A 13,300-nucleotide genomic window follows, 5' to 3' on the forward strand; every position below is an offset into this window, starting at 1 on the left:
AACCTGACGGGACCCGACGACATGTGTCGGGTTCGGGTCGGGCCCATCCTTTGGATCCGGCTTCCGGGCTTGGGTCGGGTCGGGTCGGGCCGAGTCCAGGTCGGGCCGGGGCGGGTTCTTTTTCCCGACCTGAGCAGGCCTTTGCACCACCCACTGCCCAACATCCAATTGCCGGCGGAAGACCACACCCAGGAGAGCACCTATTATTTAAATCAGACACACTCCAGCATCTCCCTCAAAACCGAGCCGGAGTTGGCGTTTGCCCAACTTTGGCAGCCTCAGGGTCCGATGGGTGTTTTTTTCTGGAGCACTAATTCCGCGTTCATTCTCACTCAGCGTAAACACCAAGAACTCTCCTCTGGACCTTTACATTCTGCTCTGTGCAACAGACGGAGAACAGTCATGGAAATGCAAGTCATTAACTCCATGAATTATGAACAATTTGTCGATGTGTTTGGGAATGTGATTGAGAAATGTCCCCTAATTGCAGCTGCAGTTTGGACACATCACCCCTTTTCAAGTGTGTGCGCTTTGGAAAAACAGATGGGAGATTTTGTAGATTCTTTATCTCGGTCAGGTAAGAAAACAACTGCACTCGCATATATTTGAAAACTCAATTTACACAAGTCAGTGTCAACTTAGACGACGTTAAATGCATAGTTTAATTGTGCAAGATCTTTAGCCTTTTTTTCTTTTCTGTTTGGGGACTAAAAATAATTGTTACTGCACTAGTAATCCAGAGGCCTAAACTAATGAACCAGCAACATGCATGAGTTAAAATCCTGCCATGGCAGCTGGGGAACTTAAATTCAGTTAATTAAATAAATTTGGAATAAAAATCCAGCTTTTTTATTCTTTCATGCAATATGGGTGTCACTGGCTAGGCTAATATTTGTTGCCCATCCCTCGTTGCCCTTGAGATAGTAATGGTGAGCTGCCTTCTTAACCACTGCAGGCCATCTAGTGTAGGCACACCCACAGTGCTGTTAGGGAGGCAGTTCCAGGTATTTGACTCTGCAACAGTGAAGAAACAGCATTATAGCTCCAAAGGGAAGCAGGGGAGTGGTAATGTCACTAGACCAGCAATCCAGGGACCCAGACTAATGCTCTGGGGACATGGGTTCAAATCCCACCACAGCAGCTGGGAAATTTAAATTCAATTAATAAATTTGGAATTAGCAAAGCTAGTCTCACCAATGGTGAAACCAGTATCAATTGTTGTAAAAAGCCAACTGGTTCACTGATGTCCTTTAGGGAAGGGAATCTGCCGTCCTTCCCTGGTCTGGCCTACATGTGACTCCAGACCCATCGCAATGTGGTTGACTCTTAAGTGCCCTCTGAAATTCCCCATCAAGCCACTCAGTTGTACCAACCGCTAGAGAAAAATCTAAAATGAATGAAACCGGACGGACCAGCCGGCATTGACCTAGGCACCGGAAATGACAACAGCACACGCAGCCTTGTCAACCATCAGAGCCCTCCTTACTCACATCTGGGGGCTTGTGCCAAAATTGGGAGAATTGTCCCACAGATTAGTCAAGCAACAGAATGACATAGTCATACTCATGGAATCATACCTTGCAGACGATGTCAAAGACACCACCATCACCATCCTTGGGTATGTTCTGTCCCCCCAAGGTGATGGCACAGTGGTATACAATTGGGAGGGAGGTGCCATGGGAGTCCTCAACATTGACTTTGGACCCCATGAAGTCTCCTGGCATCAGGCAAGGAAACCTCCTGCTGATTACAACCTATTGCCCCACTCTCAGCTGATAAGTCAGTACTCCTCCATGTTGAATAACACTTGGAAGAAACACTGAGGGTGGCAAGCACACAGAATGTACTCTGGGGTGGGGGGGGGGGGGGACTTCAATGCCCATCACAAAGAGTAGCTTGGTAGCACCATTACTGACCAAGCTGGCTAAAGGACATAGCTACTAGACTGGGTCTGCAGCAGGTGGTGAGGGAGCCAACGAGGAAAAAACCTACTTGACCTCGTCCTCACCAATCTACCAGTCACAGATGCATCTGTCCATGACAGTATTGGTAGAACATAAGAACTAGGAGCAGGAGTTGGCAATTTAGCCCCTCGAGCCTGCTCTGCCATTCAATATGATCATGGCTGATCTCATCTCGGCCTGAACTCCACTTTCCTGCCCGTTCTCCATAACCCTTCAACCCAATACTAATTAAAAATCTTTCTATCTCCTCCTTAAATTTACTCAATGTTCCCGCATCCACCGCCCTCTGGGGTAGTGAATTCCACAGACTCACGACCCTTTGAGAGAAGTAATTTCTCCTCATCTCTGTTTTAAATCTGCTACCCCTTATCCTAAAACTATGACCTCTTATTCTAGATTGCCCCACCAGAGGAAACATCCTCTCTGTCTACTTTGTCAATCCCCTTAATCATCTTATATACCTCAATTAGATCTCCTCTCATTCTTCAAAACTCCAAAGAGTAAAGGCCTAAACTGCTCAATCTCTCTTCATAAGACAAACCCCTCATCTCTGGAATCATTCCAGTGAACCTCCTCTGAACTGCCTCCAATGCAACTATATCCCTTTGCAAAACTCCAGGTGCAGTCTCGCTAATGCCTTGTAGCAACACTTCCCTACTTTTATACTCTACTCCTTTAGCGTTAAATGCCAAAATTCCATTTGCCTTCCTTATTATCTGCTGCACCTGCTTACGAGTTTTCTACGATTCATGCATGAGGACGCCCAGATCCCTCTGCAGCGAAGCACTTTGAAGTTTCTCTCCATTTAGATAATAATTTGTCTTTCTATTCCTCCGACCAAAATGGGTAACCTCACACTTATCCACGTTAAACTCCACCTGCCAAATTTTGGCCCATTCACCTAAACTATTCATATCCATTTGTAAATTTCTTATTTCTTTATTGCAACTTGCTATGCCACCTATTTTAGTGTCATCTGCAAATTTGGCTATGGTACCTTCTATCCCTGCATCCAAGTCATTAATATAAATTGTAAATAGTTGGAGCCCGAGGACAGAACCCTGTAGCACCCCAAGAGTTACATCTTGCCAACCAGAAAAGGACCCATTTATCCCAACTCTGTTTTCTGTTGGTTAGCCAATCCTCTATCCAAGCTAATAAATTGCCCCTAGCCCCATGTGATCTTACCTTGTGTATTAACCTTTTGTGCGGCACCTTATCAAATGACGAGACGAAGTCCTGTCTTCACATTGAGGATACCCTCCATCGTGTTGTGTGGTATGACCACCGTGCTAAATGGGATAGATTTTGAACAGATCTTTCAACTCAAAACTGGGCATCCACAAGGCACTATAAGCAGCAGCAGAATTGTAATCAACCATAATCATTCATCTCATAGCCTGGAATTTCCCCCACTCTACAATTACCATAAAGCTGGGGGATCAACCCTGGTTAAATGAAGAATGCAGGAGGACATGCCAGAAGCAGCACGAGGCATATCTAAAAATGGTGTGACAACCTGGTGAAGTTACAACACAGGACTACATGCAAGTCGAACAGCGGAAGCAGCATGCTATAGACAGAGCTAAGCAACCCACAACCAATGGATCAGATCTAAGCTCTGCAGTCCTGCCACATCTAGTCGTGAATGGCGGTGGACAATTAAACAACTAACATGAGGAGGAAGCTCCACAAATATCCCCATCCTCAATGATGGGGCAACCCAGCACTTCAGTGCAAAAGACAAGGCTGAAACATTTGCAATCACCTTCAGCCAGAAGTGCCGAGTGGATGATCCATCTCGGCCTTCTGCTGAGGTCCCCAGCACCACAGATGCCAGTCTGATTCACTCCACGTGATATCACGAAACGGCTGAAGGCACTTGTTACTGCAAAGGCTATGGGCCCTGACAATATTCCAGCAATAATACCAAGGACTTATGCTCCAGAACTAGCCACACCCCTAGCCAAGCTGTTCCAGTACAGCTACAACACTTGGTTGACGAGGGATATTGAGCCTTGGTTGACGAGGGATATTGAGGGTCTGGTCAGGACAAAGAAGGAGGCATATGTCAGGTATAGGCAGCTGGGATCGAGCGAGTCCCTCGACGAGTATAGGGGATGTAGGACTACACTTAAGAAGGAAATTAGAAGGGCGAAAAGGGGCCATGAGATTTCCCTGGCAGATCAGATAAAGGAGAATCCTAAAAGATTCTATAAGTATATTAAGAGTAAAAGGGGTAGCGAGGGAGAGAGTAGGTCCCCTTAAGGATCAGTGTGGCAATCTATGTGTGGAGCCACGGGAAATGGGCGAGGTCTTAAATGAACATTTCTCGTCCGTATTTACCGTGGAGAAGGTCATGGAAGCTAGTGAGTTCAAGGGAGGGAACACCGATATCCTGGAGCATATCAACATTACAAAGGAGGAGGTGTTGGAGGTTTTGAAGCGCATTAAGGTGGATAAATCCCCAGGGCCTGACCAGGTGTATCCTATGAGGCTATGGGAAGCAAGGGAGGAGATTGCTGGGGCCCTGGCAGAGATTTTTGTATCATCGTTAGCCACGGGTGAGGTACCGGAAGACTGGAGGATAAATAATGTTGTGCCTTTATTTAAGAAGGGCAGCAGGGATAAGCCAGAGAACTACAGGCCGGTGAGCCTTACATCAGTGGTGGGAAAGTTACTGGAAGGGGTTCTGAGAGACAGGATTTATATGCATCTGGAAAGGCATGGTCTGATTAGGGAAAGTCAGCATGGCTTTGTGTGTGGGAAATCATGTCTCACGAATTTGATTGAGTTTTTCGAGGAGGTGACCAAGAGGATTGACGAGGGCAGGGCGATGGACATTGTCTACATGGACTTTAGCAAGGCCTTTGACAAGGTCCCGCATGATAGGCTGGTCCAGAAGGTTCGAACACATGGGATCCAGGGTGAGCTAGCAAATTGGATACAAAATTGGCTTGGTGATAGGAGGCAGAGGGTGGGGGTAGTGGAGGGTTGTTTTTCAGATTGGAGGCTGGTGACCAGTGGTGTGCCACAGGGATCGGTGCTGGGCCCTCTGTTGTTTGTCATATATATTAATGACTTGGATGTGAATGTAAGAGGCATGATTAGTAAGTTTGCAGATGACACCAAAATTGGTGGTATAATGGACAGTGAAGAAGGTTGTCTAAGGTTCAATCAGGATATAGATCAACTGGAAAAGTGGGCAAAGGAGTGGCAAATGGAATTTAACGCAGACAAGTGTGAAGTGATGCATTTTGGGAAGTTAAACCAGGGCAGGACATATACAGTGACTGGTGGGGCCCTGGTGAGTGTTCTTGAGCAGAGAGACCTTGGGGTGCAAGTACATAGTTCCCTGAAAGTGGCAACACAGGTTGACAGGGTGGTGAAGAAGGCGTTTGGCATGCTTGCGTTCATCGGCCGAGGCATTGAGTACAAGAGTTGGGAAGTCATGTTACAGTTGTACATAACGTTAGTTCGGCTGTATTTGGAGTTCTGTATGTGCAGTTCTGGTTGCTGCACTACAGGAAAGATGTGATTAAGCTAGAGAGGATGCAGAAAAGATTCACAAGGATGTTGCCTGGTTTGGAGGGCTTGAGTTATAAAGAGAGATTGGATAGGCTTGGTCTGTTTTCCCTGAAGTGAAGGAGGCTGAGAGGGGACATGATAGAGGTATATAAAATTATGAGAGGCATAGATAGGGTAGATAGCCAGAGTCTGTTTCCCATGGTAGGGGTGGCTAACACTAGAGGGCATAGATTTAAGGTGAGAGGGAGGAGATTTAAAGGGGATCAAAGGGGTAAATTTTTCACACAAAGAATAGTGGGTATCTGGAATGAGCTGCCTGAGAAGGTGGTGGAGGCAGGAACAGTAGCGACATTTAAGAGGCATCTGGACAGGTACTTGAATGAGCAAGGCATAGAGGGATATGGAATTAATGCAGGCAGGTGGGATTAGTTTAGATAGGCATTATGGTCAGCATGGACATGGTGGGCCGAAGGGCCTGTTTCTATGACTCTATGACTGGCATCTACCTGACAATGTGGAAAATTGCCCAGGTATGTCCTTAGCACAAAAAACAGGACAAATCCAACCCGGCCAATTACTGCCCCATCAGTCTACTGTCGATCATCAGCAAAGTGGTGGAAGGTGTTGTTGACAGTGCTGTCAAACGGGTCTTACTCAGCAATAACCTGCTCATTGATGCTCAGTTTGGGTTCTGCCAGGGCCACTCAGCTCCTGATATCATTACAGCTTTGGTCCAAACATGGAGGTGAGGTGAGAATGACTGCCTTTGACATCAAGAAAGCATTTGACCGAGTACGGCATCAAGGAGCCCTAGCAAAACTGGAGTCAATAGGAATCGGGGGAAAACTTTCCACTGGTTGGAGCCATACCTAGCACAAAGGAAGATGGTTGTGTTTGTTGGAGGTCAACCATCTCAGCCCCAGGACATCACTTCAGAAGTTCCTCAGGGTAGTGTCCTAGGCCCAAACATCTTCAGCTGCTTCATCAATGACCTTCCCTCCATCATAACGGCAGAGATGGGGATGTTCGCTGATGATTGCACAATGTTCATCACCATTCACAACTCCTCAGATACTGAAGCAATCCATGTTCATATGCAGCAAGACCTGGATAACATTCAGGCTTGGGCTGATAAGTGACAAGTTACATTCACGCCACATAAGTGCCAGGCAATGAGCATCTCCAATAAGAGAGAATTCAACCATCTCCCCATGACATTCAATGGCATTACCATTGCTGAATCCCCCACCATCAACGTATTGGGGTTACAATTGACCAGAAACTTAACTGGACCAGCCATATAAATGCTGTGGCTACGAGAGCAGGCCAGAGACTGGGAATTCTGCAGTGTGTAGCTCACCTCCTGACTCCCCAAAGCCTGTCCACCATCTACAAGGCACAAGTCAGGAGTGTGGTGGAATACTTTCCACTTGCCTGGATGAGTGCAGCTCCAACAACATTCAAGAAGCTTGACACCATCCACGACAAAGCAGTCCGATTGATTGGCACCCCAACCACCGCCTTCAACATTCACCCCCAAAACCACCGATGCAGAGCGGCAGCAGTGTGTACCATCTACAAGATGCACGGGAGCAACTCACCAAGGCTCCTTTGACAGTACCTTCCAAACCCGCGACCTGTACCACCTAAAAGGACAAGGGCAGCAGATGCATGAGAACACCGCCACCTGCATGTTCCCCTCCAAGTCACACACCATCCTGACTTGGAACTGTATTGCCGTTCCTTCACTGTTGCTGGGTAGCAACATGGATACGAAATTGGTTGAGTGACAGGAAACAGATAGTAGTGGTTAATGGATGTTTTTCAGGCTGGAGGAAGCTTTGTAGTGGAGTTCCCCAGGGGTCAGTGTTGGGACTATTGCTTTTCCTGATATACATTAATGACTTAGACCTTGGTGTACAGGGCACAATTTCAAAATTTGCAGATGATACAAAACTTGGAAGCATTGTGAACTATGAGGAGGATAGTATAGAACTTCTAAAGGGCATAAACAAACTGGTGGAATGGGCAGACAAGTAGCAGGTGAAGTTCAATGCGGAGAAATGTGAAATGATTCATTTTGGTCGGAAGAACATGGAGAGACAATATAAAATAAAGGGTACAACTCTAAAGGGGTTGCAGGAACAGGGACCTGGTTGTATTTGTGCATAAATCACTGAAGTTGGCAGGGCAGCTTGAGAGAGCGGTCAGTGAAGCCTACAGTATCCTGGGCTTCATTAATAGGGGCTTAGAGTACAACAAGGAGGTTATGTATAAGACACTAGTTCGGCCTCCGCTGGACTATTGCATCCAGTTCTGGGCACCAAATTTAGACAAAGATGTAAAGGCATTGGAGAGAGTGCAGAAACGATTCACAAGAATGGTTCCAGGGATGAGGAACTTCAGGTATGTGGATAGATTGGAGAAGTTGGGACTGTTTTCCTTGGAGAAGAGAAGGCTGAGAGGTGATTTGATAGAAGTATTCAAAATCATGAGAGGTTTGGACAGAATAGATAGGGAGAAACTGTTCCCACCCATGAACGTATCAAGAACGAAAGGGCACAGATTTAAGGCAGTTGGCAAAAGAAGCAATGGCGACGGGGATAAACATTTGCACACAGTGAGTGGGTAGGATATGGAATGCACTGCCAGAGAATGAGATGGAGGCTGGTTCAGTCGAGGCATTCAAAGGGAATTAGATAGTTACCTGAAAAGGAAGAATGTAGAGGGTTATGGGGAGAAGTGGGAGGGGGGGAATGCCACGATGTGAATTGCTCATTCGGAGAGCCAGTGCAGACACGATGAGCCGAATGGCCTCCTTCTGTGCTGTAAGAATTCTGTGATTCTGTTAGTCAAAATCCTGGAGCTCCTTTCCTAATAGCACTGTGGGTGTACCTACCCCACATGGACTGCAATGGTTCAAGAAGGCGGCTCACCACCACCTTCTCAAGGGCAATTAGAGATGGGCAATACATGCTGGCCTGCCAGCGATGCCCACAGCTTGTGAAATACAATTTTAAAAAGTCACGATGGTGTGTAGCTTGAAAGGGAATTTGCAGGTCATGATGATGCTCTTGTCCTTCTAGATGGTAGAGATTGCGGGTTTGGAAGCTGCTGTTGAAGGTGGCTTGGCAAGTCACTGCAGTGCATTTTATATATGTTACACACTGTTGCCAATGTGTGCCGGTGGTGGAGGGAGTGAATGTTTAGAAACATAGAAAAATAGGAGCAGGAGTAGGCCATTCGGCACTTCGAGCCTGCACCGCCATTCAATACGATCATGGCTGATCATCCAAACCCAGTACCCTGTTCCCGCTTTCTCCCCGTATCCCTTTAGCCCGAAGAACTATATCTAACTCTTTCTTGGATATATTTAATGATTTGGCCTCAACTGCTTTCCGTGATACAGAATTCCACAGGTTCACCACTCTCTGGGTGAAGAAATCCCTCCTCATCTCAATCCTAAATTGCTTACCCCTTATCCTTAGACTGTGACCCCTGGTTCTGGATTCCCCCACCATCGGGAACATCCTTCCTGCATCTAGTCTGTCCAGTCCTGTTAGAACCTTGTAGGTTCCTATGAGATCCCCTCTCATTCTTCTAAACTCTAGCAAATACAAGCCTAAGCAACCTATCACTCTTTATACGTCAGTCCTGCCATCCCAGGAATCAGTCTGGTGAACATTCGCTGCACTCCCTCCATTGCAAGAACATCCTTCCTCAGATAAGGAGACCAAATCTGCACACAATACTCCAGATGTGGTCTCACCAAGGCCTTGTATAATTGCAGCAAGACATCCTTGCTCCTGTACTCGAATCCTCTCGCTATGAAGGCCAACACAACATTTGCCTTCTTAACTGCCTGCTGCACCTGCATGCTTACTTTCAGTGACCGGTGCACAAGGACACCCAGGTCTCGCTGCACCTCTCCCTTTCCCAATTTATCGCTGTTCAGATAATCTGCCTTTCTATTTTTGCCACCAAAGTGGATAACCTCACATTTATCCACATTATACTGCATTTGCCATGTATTTGTCCAAATCTCACTGGAGAGTCTCTGCATCTTCCTCACAGCTCAAGGTGGTGATGGGCTGCTGATCAAGTGGGCTGCTTTGTCCTGGATGGCGTTGAGCTTCTTGAATGTTGTTGGAGCTTCACTCACAAGTATCAGTAATGATGACGATGTAACTACCGGATTGCAGGAAAACACAATTAGTTCATTATTGTTTTTTAGGGAAGGAAATCTCCTATCCTTACCCATTCTGCTCTGCATGTGGCTCCAAACCCACAACAATGTGGTTGACTCTTACCTGCCCTCTGAAAAAGCCTAGCAAACCACTTAGCTGCACCAAATTGTTACGACAAACTATCATAGGAATAAAACTGGAAAAACTGTCCAGCATTGATCTAGGCGTTGGACTTGGACACAACAATGGCACATCCAGTTCAGCCAACACTGCAAAGTCCTCGTCACTAATATCTGGGTACTTGTGCCAAAATTGGGAGAGGTGTTCCACAGATGAATCAAGGAGCAGCTTGACAAAGTGACATTCACAGGATCATCCCTTTCAGCCAATGTCCCAGATGCCTCTATCACCATCCCTGAGTATATTCTCTCCCACCAGCATTGGTGAAAGTTTGAGGTGCTTTATTTTGGTTGTTTCTACACTAATTATAATCAGTTCCCCCAACAAACAGTGCTTCAAATATCATTGAGGTGTCAAATTTTATGCCTTCCAACAATCTACAGAGGCAGTAATAGGATTTTCTTTGGGAATGTCCTTCTACTTCTGTTTCTTGGAGGAAGACGATGAGGGCAAGGGGAATGTGGGTTGATCTAGCAGCAAAGACCATGCCTGACCTTCATCTACCAGTATCCTCGCAGCCACAAATACTGACTAAGACATTCAAATTCTACCTGAACCATGAACAGTGCTTGTGGAGGCTACATTTCCTTCAGTCAGTAATGCACTGGCCCAAGAGATCACTTCCATCACAGAGAGATGTCATTTATCCAACATTTCTCTATGATCAAGACATTTCAGGCTTGGAATTAAGCAATATTTCCCAATCAGATGTGCACATTCACCAGGCAAATTAGAGATGCATCATTTTCTGCAATTAACCAGTACAATGGGCTGGAATTGGCTCTGAGAGGTGAATGAACGATGCCAGTCCTTCATTAGACTTGAACTTGTCCATAAATTCTCTATGGGCTTTTACAATGTAAGTTGCTGACAACCAACCTTCCAAAAATTGCAGCACCTTCTGCAGGGCATCTGGAATCTGTGTGAACAGGGCAAGCAACTGTGTATCGCGTCAATCAATCAGATTGAAGAATTACAGCACAGTTTGACCCATGAAGTGTAAATTAGAATATGAAATTCAATGGCAAATCAGGTACAAAAAGTGAAATAAAAAGATGGAAAGAAATATTGGATTAATCTTCAACAATAATTAAAAGCTACAGGAATGAAACTCCACACCTGTTAATTTTCAGTTCCAGAGAGGTTATTTGCCAGTAGTTAAGTCTCACTACACCATTAAATGGGTGCTTACACGGGAATGAACAAGCCATTTTTTTCTGGTGAGTTTTGTTCATTTGTCTGAGCTAAGTACAGTAACTTAATGCCGTTCAATGTATTTAAATAGTGAACAAGATGGTGAGATTTTGGGAAGCTTACGGAGGACCATTGCATTTCGGACAGCAGCTTCCAGATTTCCACATTCAGCTGTGCATGTATGGTTAAATTACTTTCTGATTTCAACATAAATAATGATGTGCTATTAGCCTTACCATTATTTCTACCACAAAATATAGCCCTTTATTTTCATCATGGCTGTGCGGCACCATTGTCATAGGGCTACAACTTTACTGTATAATGGGATTTTCAAATGTCCAATGAGTCATACATAATACTCACATAGCCATGTGTGCCTCTTTCACAATCCCAACAATGACCTCAATAGGAAACCTTACCACTTACAGGATGTTTACTCATTTAGGACCATTGGCACGGATCACAGAGTTTAATGCCTGTTGCCCCAGCAGTCAACATGACTTCTTCATTTTGAGTTAGCACATTATTTTACCCTCTTAAGACTAGAAAGACAAGTCCTGTACACCAGGGTCGTCCAACGTACAGCCTGTGGGCCAGGATCTGGCCGACCAAGGTTTCCATCCGGTCCGCGGATGTATTTCAGAGATGAGAAATTTTGCATTATCGTCTTCTTTCAGACCAGCGTTTTAAAAACAAAGAGACTCCTGACAATGCATCCGGTGCCCCGACGTCATCAGAGCGCTCCCAGCTGCACACATGCGCAGCCTACATTCTTGCCAGGACTAATTTGTGCATGTACCGAAACATCATCGCGTAGTGGAATGTCATCTTGCCCTACCTACTGGCGGGAACCCATGGGGAGCAGAAGCCGGGGGGATGGGGGGGGAGGGTGGTGGGCAGGGAGGGGGGGGGTGGTGAGATGGGGGTCAGAGCTGGGGGGGGGTGAAGCAGTGGGTGGGGGGGGGGGAAGAAGCAGTGGGGGGGAGAAGCAGTGGAGGGGAGAGAAGCATGGGGTAAGAGGCGGGATCGCACGGCTGATGGGGATGTAGCGGTGAGGGGCAGCGATTAATTCATTTGTTTTTTGTGATAAATTGAGCAGCGCCATCATCTATCCTAGCACTGCCTGAAAGGTCGCAGACAGTGATGTTTCAGTACATAAAGCTGCATTTGCACATGTGCAAGTACTGCGTCACCTGGTGGTTGCATTGTCAACAAACACTGCCTTTTAAAAATCGTGCCAGATTCACAGCTGACAGCTGCTGACATCAGGAATAGCAGTTTCTGAACTTTGGACAGATTTGGGGTTTTCTGGAGGGTTCCAACTTTTTTTTAAAAGCCTGCCGGAAAACCCAAGTCTGTCCAAAGTTCAGAACTGCTATTCCCTATGTCAGCACCTGTCAGCTGTGAAATTGACTTGTGATTTAAAAAAAAAGACTGACCAACCACAAAGCAGCTGTATTGAGCGCTCCGGCTCCCTGCAACTGTCAGAGAGAGAGAGAGAGAGAGAGGAACCTAGCGAGTGAGTGGGGGACAGAGAGAGGGGGCTGGGGGACAGAGAGAGAGAGAGAGAGAGAGAAGGACAGAGAGAGGGGGGACAGAGAGAGAGAGTCAGGGGCAGAGAGTGAGGGGGGGACAGACAGAGAGAGTGAGGGGGGACAGACAGAGAGAGTGAGGGGGGACAGACGGGGAGAGAGAGAGTGAGGGGGGACAGACGGGGAGAGAGGGGGAGAGAGGGGGAGAGAGAGAGAGGGGGGAGAGGGGGAGAGAGAGAGAGGGGGAGAGGGGGACAGAGAGAGACAGAGAGAGGGACAGAGAGACAGAGAGAGAGGGGGGGACAGACAGAGAGAGAGAGAGAGAGAGAGAGGGACAGAGAGAGAGAGAGAGGGGGACAGACAGAGAGAGGGGGAGAGAGGGGGGGACAGAGAGAGAGAGGGGGACAGACAGACAGAGAGAGAGAGAGAGAAGGGGGCAGAGAGAGAGGGGGGCAGAGAGAGAGAGAGAGAGAGAGAGAGAGGGGGGCAGAGAGAGAGGGGGGCAGAGAGAGAGGGGGGCAGAGAGAGAGGGGGGCAGAGAGAGAGGGGGGCAGAGAGAGAGAGAGAGAGGGGGGCAGAGAGAGAGAGAGAGAGAGAAGAGAGGGGGACAGAGAGAGAGAGAGAGAGAGTGAGGGGGGACAGACAGAGAGAGGGGGAGTGAGGGGGGACAGACAGAGAGAGGGGGAGTGAGGGGGGACAGACAGAGAGAGGGGGA

At 47.0% G+C, this 13,300-nt stretch overlaps 1 protein-coding gene across 1 annotated transcript in view; it reads left to right on the top strand.

The window, feature by feature from the left end:
- The first annotated feature begins 221 nt into the window (after window positions 1–221).
- Window positions 222–13,300, top strand: part of LOC137370951 (2-oxo-4-hydroxy-4-carboxy-5-ureidoimidazoline decarboxylase-like) — a 44,225-nt gene continuing 31,146 nt past the window's right edge. The window contains exon 1 of the mRNA XM_068032834.1: window positions 222–577. Within this exon, the coding sequence (XP_067888935.1) occupies window positions 289–577 (289 nt within the window). The 5' untranslated portion in view covers window positions 222–288. The remainder of the gene's footprint in view (window positions 578–13,300) is intronic.

This window comes from Heterodontus francisci, chromosome 6, assembly GCF_036365525.1.
Source record: "Heterodontus francisci isolate sHetFra1 chromosome 6, sHetFra1.hap1, whole genome shotgun sequence".
In the NCBI taxonomy this organism is placed as follows: Eukaryota; Metazoa; Chordata; class Chondrichthyes; order Heterodontiformes; family Heterodontidae; genus Heterodontus; species Heterodontus francisci.